We start from the raw sequence: 8,425 nt of genomic DNA on the forward strand, positions 1-8,425 counted from the left end.
AGTCAGCTTCCCTGCTCCGTTACCTCAGAGCTCTGCCACACTCAGGCACCCCTGGTCTTTCTGTGACCCCGAGGGTCCTGAGACCACACTGTCCCGGAGGGTTCCACCCCCCGCTTAGCCACCAGAATGACGTCCCTCAGCGGAGCAGACTTTTAAAAGTTCCGATTTTGTGCTCCGTGGTTCTATCACTTGCCAGAAGCGGCCGACGGAGGCCCCTCCCCCGCCGCCTATCCTCCCGAATATCGCCTCTGATTCACTTCTCCGAACGTCCTACCTTCCAGAAAGTGGTCGCTTTTCTGATGAGAGAGTTGTTGCTATTCTTTCCTTTGATCTCCTGTTGAGTTTGTAGGTGTTCAGAATGGTTTGATCCCTATCTGGCTGAATTCCTGAGAGGAGACGAAATCCAGGTCTCTTACTCCTCCGCCATCTTGCTCCGCCCCCTTTAATTTATTTATTTGACAGTGAGATAGAGAGCACAAGTAGGCAGAGCGGCAGGCAGAGGGAAAGGGAGAAGCAGGCTCTCTGCTGAGCAGGGAGCCCGATGCGGGGCTCGATCCCAGGACCCTGGGATCATGACCTGAGCTGATGGCAGCCGCTTAACCAACTGAGCCACCCAGGTGCCCCTAATTATTACTTCTTTAATAACACTGAATCAGAGGTCTCAGTCAGTGCAGAAAGGCAAGAAAAGGAAATAAAAGGTACAAGAATTGATAAGAAAGGGGAAGAAACCTAGCATTAATCACAGATTATATACCTGTGTGTGTAAAACAACAAAAAATACCCCACACAACTTCAGAGTGTACATACAGATTAGCATTTGTAATAGGGTTTAACAAAGTTGTTGGATATAAAATGAAAATACAAAAATTAAAGTACTGTTATGTGTCTCCCCAGAATTCATATATTGAAGTCCCAATCCCCAATACCTCAGAATGTTACTATATTTGGAGACAGGTTATGTATGTATGTATGTATTTATAATGTATTATTTATTTCAGGGGTACAGGTCTGTGATTCATCAGTCTTACATAATACCTAGGGCTCATTACAACACATACCCTCCCCAATGTCCATCACCCAGTTACCACCCCACTCCCCTCCAACCCTCAGTTTGTTTCCTATGATTAAGAGTCTCTTATGGTTTGTCTCCCTTTCTGGTTTTGTCTTGTTTCATTTTTTCCTCTCTTCCCCTATGATCCTCTGCCTTGTTTCTTAAATTTTCATAAATATCAGTGAGATCATCTGATAACTGTCTTTCTCTGACTGACTTATTTCACTTAGCATAATACCCTCTAGTTCCATCCATGTTGCTGTAAATGGCAAGATTTCATTTTTTGATGGCTGTGTAATATTCCATTGTGTGTGTGTGTGTATATATATATATATATACACACCACATCTTCTTTATCCATTCATCAGACAGGGTCTTTATAAAGGTAATTAAGATTAAATGAGCTTGTTAGGGAGGCCCTAATCCAATTTGGCTATCTTTATAAGAAGAGAAACAGAAAGAGGACCATGGGAAGACACAAGGAGAAAGACAGCTATGTACAAGCCAAGGAGAGAAGCCATCAGAAGAAATCAACCCTGCTGGACACCTTGACTCAGACTTCTAGCCTCTAGAACTGTGAGAAAAAAATTTCTGTTGCTGAGGCCACCCAGTCTCTGGTGCTTTGTTTATGGCAGTGCTAATAACACACACATATATCTAAAACCCCATACACTCACAATTTTTTAAAAATTATTTTGATAGTAAGTTGCAGATTATCATGTTCCTTACCTTTAAACACTTCCATGTGAATTTTCTAAAAATAAGAATATTTTCTTGCAAACCCAAAGTACAGTTGGCAAAATCAGAAAATGTAACATCAATACAGTATCGTTTACCTAATCCACAGCCTGTATACAAATTAATTTTCCATTTAAAAAGGTTTTTCAATGTATTAAACTAGAGCTACATATAGATCAAGAGGAAACACACACGTAAAAGGAGTAACTTTAAAAATAGTCTATTAGTGAATAATAATATGTACGTTTTACCTTTTCAGGTGGCCTACAGGGTTCTCCCAGGACCAATTTGTAGACATAAAATGAGGATGAGGATAATGATAGTAACTACACCTCACAGCATTGTTTTGAGAATTAAGTGAGTTAAACTGCAAAATGCTTAGGACAATATCTGGAACACAATAAGCATTATATACCTATTCTAGCTTTCTGGCCTCATTATTTTATTTTCAATTGCCCTCATGAACCTTATCATCTAGGTATACTGAACTACTACTACTCCTTAAGCCATACCTCTACGTATGTTTTTTCCCTTCTGCTTAGAATGTTCTCTCACTATCTGGAGGAAAAAAATCTATTTACAGAGATTTAGCTCTCCAAGGGGCTACATCTCATCACTTTAAGCATTTAGGTATCCTTCTTCTATTGCATTCCTGGAACCTATGCACATTTCTATTTAAACCATTAACTGTATGCATTCAGTGATATGCTATGAATTTGGAAACAGGTTCTACCTTATTTTATTTGTGTTGCTGTAATCTAGCATAGATTAGGCATTCAAATATTTGCTGAATAAATGAATGTAACAAGTAACATCAATGAAGACTGCACCAAAATTCTGATTTGGAGATTTATATTTATTTATGTATTTATTTTTAGGGATTTTATTTATTTGAGAGAGAGAAAGCATGGAGGAGGGGCAGAGGGAGAGAGAGAGTCTTAAGCCCAACACAGAGCTCAAGCTCACGACCCTGAGACCATGACCTGAGCAGAAATGAAGAGTCAGACGCTTAACCGACTGTGCCACCCAGGGGCCCCAGAGATTTATACTTAGAGCACATCATTTTAAACAAGTTTTCATCCTTGGAGTTAAAAATTATTTACTTTTATTAAAACGTATTACAACAAATAATGACATAGGTCAGTGGCTTATGACAGGGTTTATTCTACTTAACCTAATATTCATTTAGGATAGACATACTCATCCAATCCCTGCCACCCCTCTCCACCTTTCAAACAATATGTTACAGGAGTGGAAGGCATTTCTATTCTAATAACAGAAGAGGAAGAAACTTTTGCTGGATGATGGCTGTTTTGGGATAGGAAAGGATATAAGACAGAGCACATCATGCATTTATTTTAGTAAGTAAAACAGATGACCTGCCTTTCAGCCAAAATTTCTCTAAAATTTGAATAAATTATATTTGAATATCAAAGATACTGGAAAATTCAATTAAACTTGCAAATAATAATATAAAATACCTGCATCATCATGCGTCTTCTAACTGTGTCAAAGGGATAAGAGAGAATTCCAGAGCATGTGGTCACAACTTGAGCAATGAAAAAGGAGACAAGAAATGGGGTTTCCTTTGGTTTTGGTAATAAGCCCTAGAAAAGAAAAATATGTCAAGTAACCATCTAAATTTCCCAAATATCTTAAATTCTTAAGTCAAAGTATAACTTCCTATAATGAAAGAGGGTTCAATTATACTTAAAATGCAATAAAACACAGTTGGATGTGGAAAGATTAAAATAGTATCAGGAGATGAATAAGAAAGAAATATGCCACACATGGCTTTACTTTAAAAGCATTCCTGAAAAAAGAAAGCATACTTGCTATTACCAAAGATTTGTTATTAATGGCAAACACTAGGGGAGATAGCTGCCAGTGACCAAAAAAGTTTTTAGCTTTCTTCAGAGTTGAAAAAAAATTAAATAATGCCTGACATTATCATCAATAGGTATTTGATAAGCATCTTTAAAGCTCTAAGCTAGTGAAGAAACACTCCTAAATTTCATAACTACTACAGGTGATAATAGAGAAAAACAGAGGGAGAGCATACATAAAGTTTTCCATGACTAAATAAACATACATAAGAACTTGTTAATTTCCATTAACTTAGTCTGTCTAAAAAATACACAAGAAACTGAAAGTAACATGTCCAGACCACAATAAAAATGACCTTCAATTACATTTATACTAATGAGGGAAGGCCAAGACAATATGTAAAACATATAAAATTTCCCTCAAGTTTTAATCTTATTTATAATCAACACTAATATTAATTTCACTCCTTCCTCTTGGAAGTGACTGAGAGCATGGGATTTTTGTTTGCCACTCAACACAAATTGCTTAACTATTCCTAGGTTGTTTATCTTTAAAAAGGGAGATATTAAAAGCTATCCTAGGTTATTGCAGGGACTTAACAAAGTTCCTAGAACTAAGTAGTAACTCAAAATATGGTAGCCATTATTACAATCTTCCTGTTTCCTACTTTATGGAAATTCTGTTAAAATCTGAAATGAAAAGACAAATTGCAGAACAACCTGGAGAATACAATACAGAATCTAACAGTACCCAATAGATAACTGAGCTGTAGTAGCATTTATTACATTTAACTAATTAGTTATGCCTTGCCTACTTTCTAAAATGATGAGATAGTAAGCTGATTATCTGCATGTAAGAAAGTGATAATAAAATGAATGTAAAATCAGAAAAACTGTTAGAAGATGCCTTTCTATATGCTAAAGATTTGATTTGATTATGATGTAAGCCTAATTAGCATGTTTTCTATTTGCAACATGATGTATAGTGAGTCTTTCAGTTGCAAACAGCACAAAAACTTAATGTTTGGGTTTATGCTTTATATCTAAAGTCAGATCCATAATAGAGTTATAATTCAATAAGGTTATGGCAAAGTCACAATTAAACAGGATTCTATGTCTCTTATTTCATCATTTATTTTGATTTCTATAATTAAAAGCAAAAGTTCATATCTGCTGAACAAACTACTAATTAAAACAATAAAAAGAAACCAACCATGTATTTAATATATATCAGTTAAAGCCCCAAATTACCTTAACTGTGTCATATGCTCCAAAATAGGAGGCTCGGTACACAATGATACCCTGAACTGAAACACCAAATCCTTGGTACAAACCAACAATTCCGTCTGATTTTGCTATTTTTATAATACAGTCACCTAAACCCTTGAATTGTCGCTCTTCAGGACCTAAAATAAAGCCATTTAAAACGTATTAGCAACATTATATATCAGATAAACACTTTAATCAAAGTAAATTAATCTTACAGATTTAAAATATCTGAAACTGCCATTTAGAAATTTTTCTAATAAAAAAGGACACAAATCAAAATCCTCCCATTTCTTTAAAGAGAATTAAGGTTTCAAATAATATCTTAAAAGATTTTAACTCAAAATATTAATCTTATAAAAACAATCTAATTCAAGCAATTTGACTGGCTTAAAACATTTCAATAAAATTACCAGAAGCTACTAATTGGAGTTCAGAAAATGGGAATGAAAAATTCTATGACTTGCTTCAGTTGAAAGGCAGAAAGACAGATACAGTAAAAAGACAAAGTTAAAAACTAGCAACTTTAAGGATCATTAACATTTTAGATGAGTTATATTTTTCTAGTGTTTGCTGGTTTCGATTTTATTTTCCCTTCACCTAGAACTCTTTGACAATATTTTAAAAATATTGTATGTATAGAATATAGTTTTCAAAATAAACTAAATTCTCCCAATTCTGAGAGAATAGAAAATTACAGAACTGAACTAAAAACAAGATATAGGAGTTTTTGTCACTTTCTTAACAATAACAAGAATATTTGAACTGCCAGTTATACATGTTAGATGGAACTCATTATTTACATCTTTGCTCAAACTGCTACCCTTTCTGAGGCATTTTCTCTAATCACTCATCTAAAATTGATGTCACTCCCTGCTCCTAAATATCTTTGCATGTCATTTATTGCTAAATGACAGTATATTTTGGTCATTCATTTTTTTATTACTTGTGTCTTCCCCTAAACCATAAGGTACATGAGCATGAGCTCCATGTTTTATATGGGGTGTCTATGTGTATGTCTCTCATCTTATATCTGAGGCAGGGTCTGGGTCCCAGCAAGCACTCATTAAGTATTTGTTGAATAAATCTCTGCTTTCTTAAGAAATTCCACTAAAATGGTAATAAAAGAACAAAACAGGTTTAAAGCCATATAGGCAAGAACAGTACATGGCAGAGAATGAAATCCACAAATTTTAGCAAGATGGAAAGCAGATGGAGGAGTGGTAAGTCAGAGCAGAAAAAAGCTGAAACCTACGTTCTTGCAGAAGGAAAAGCAACCCATTTTACCCCAATAACCTCAGAAAGACTTAGAAATTAGACGAAATAAGTATTGTTCTTATGGTGAACGCAAAGTAGCATCTGGATGCTCAAAACCTCATCCTTGAGCAGCCAAGTGACTTACTCCTCTGCCATCCTCAGAACTAAAAACAAGGCTCCAGACTGAAAGGGGCCAAGTGAGTTACTTCCACAATTGCTGAAAAAAGCCTCACAAGATATATCATTGTGAAATGTCGAGACCATCAGGTACATAAAGTAATTAAAAAGAAAAAAAGTCATACACAAAAGTTAGGAGATCAGTTACTTAAGAGCAATATTAGAACAAGAATCCAGAGAAATGCTTTCAAAATTGTGAAACCAAGTAACTTTGAAGTAGAATTTTACATATGGCCAAATAGTAAGTAAAAGGGTAAAACAGAGACATTTTTAGACATGCAAGATCTCAATGTATCTCCTATCCACTCTTCTCAAAAAGCTTAGAAAGCTATTAAAGAATATAATCTACCAAAACAAGAATATAACAACAACACAGGAAGATGTGATAAATAAAATAAGGAAGGAGAGAGGAAAAGGGAATCTCTAGGATGAGAGCTGTACATGTAACCTAGAGAGGAGCCATAGTTGAATACAGAATAACAGGAATAAGTTCATGGAGGGATAGAAGAGGTGGCTCTCTAGGAAAAAACTAGAAGTAAGTTACAAGAAGTCTTTGTATTTGCTCTTTTGTTACTACAGTGTTGGCCTTCCCCTTCCTTCTTTTGAGGGAAAAGAAAAACGTAGTAATCTTTAGGCCCAAGACTCTACCATTTGGTTGCGGGTAAGATTTTTAGAATGTATTTCAAGCTGTCATTATAGCGTAACTACAATAAATAATGCTTCACTCAAAACACGAAGGGAGAGTTAGTATTTTTGAAAATCCTATACCTTTTCCAATATCAGCACCTAATCGGGTTCGGGCAAAGTCTAGCGGATAAACTACACATAAGGATGTTGCTCCAGCAGCTCCACCAGAAGCCAGGTTTGCCAAAAACCACCTCCAGAACTGAAACATATTAATTAAAAAGTGGTTACTACAGAATCTGTTTAAAATTCTTATTTTTATAAAGGTTAAGAAGCCAGATTCAAACTGCTTTTATAAAGTAAACATTTATAATAATGTATATTATCCAAAATATTTCCCTTCATGTCCATGAAGGCTTTGTTTCTTTCCAGGCAGTCTGGGAGATACAGTTTAAATGCTGATATACAGAAATTCTAAGATATTTTAACTGCCTCCAGCAAAAGTAGCCCAAATTAGCAAATGAGGCCACATAAGATAATCATCTCTTTAGACTATATAAATTTTTTGTTAATACTCATGTTAGTTAGTTAAAACATCAGACATCTATGGAGGCTTTAGTTGTACCCTTTTTTTGGTATGGGGGGCAATAATACTTCATGCCATATTTTCACTTTGCAATTTTAGTAGATATTTAAACAGCTCAAAAAATACATTATTTTCAACTGCTGACATGAAAATTGGCAGAAATCAATTATAATATATTTGAGCAGCATGTAACTTAGGCCTTACTGATCTACTACTGGTTCACATGGGCTGTTGAGGTTCTTTTTGATAAATATTTAAAATGTGCCCTGCTTAGGTCCAGTAAACTGCTTTTCAATATCTAGAGCTTACTGGAGAAGAAAGGAATATTTGAATTGGAGTGGTTATAGAAAATCTAGGGTACAAGGCCACTGTAACCATTTAAAATACATGAAAATGAATAATATTCTAGTCAAGTTCAGTTTCTTGCTTTATTCTCTAAATCTCAGCTTTGGAACTCTCAATTTTCTCTTGGCCTAGAAGGGCTTTCCTATCTTTTTTAAACAAAAAGTTACTGATTTATACTCTAATTCAAATTCAACTTCTTCCATGACACCTCTGATCTCTAAACCTATCCAAAACTGTGTGTAATCATCTCTCTCCATAACTACTTCAGATCTCAGAGAATTAAAGGTGAATCCTGTGACCAATATGTAAAATATGTCAACATGTTTCAGATTCTCATTTAAATAGTATTTACAATCACTTTCTACTTTCAGTTCATAAATATTTGTATATGTTTTATCTTACCTCATAAGGACTATAAATTTCTTAAAGTCAGGATTATTGTTATTTAAGAGTTTTACTGAGATATATTTATACACCATACAATTTACCAATGTAAATTCACCATACAATTCAATGGATTGTTAGTATATTCAGACTGTGCAACCATCACCAGTT

The 8,425-nt window shown here is 34.9% G+C and overlaps 1 protein-coding gene across 1 annotated transcript; it reads right to left on the minus strand.

The window, feature by feature from the left end:
• Nucleotides 1-3,008: 3,008 nt before the first annotated feature.
• LOC102745503 (ADP/ATP translocase 4) lies at nt 3,009-8,162 on the minus strand (the record flags this gene model as incomplete). Its single annotated transcript, XM_081810866.1, has 4 exons — nt 3,009-3,396; nt 4,867-5,021; nt 7,084-7,201; nt 8,038-8,162. Coding segments are annotated over 4 exons (557 nt in total), but the record flags the coding sequence as incomplete, so codon positions are not given.
• Nucleotides 8,163-8,425: the final 263 nt, after the last annotated feature.

The sequence above is a fragment of the Leptonychotes weddellii genome, unplaced genomic scaffold, assembly GCF_054177405.1.
Source record: "Leptonychotes weddellii isolate Sample4059 unplaced genomic scaffold, ASM5417740v2 HiC_scaffold_4089, whole genome shotgun sequence".
NCBI classification, from domain to species: domain Eukaryota; kingdom Metazoa; phylum Chordata; class Mammalia; order Carnivora; family Phocidae; genus Leptonychotes; species Leptonychotes weddellii.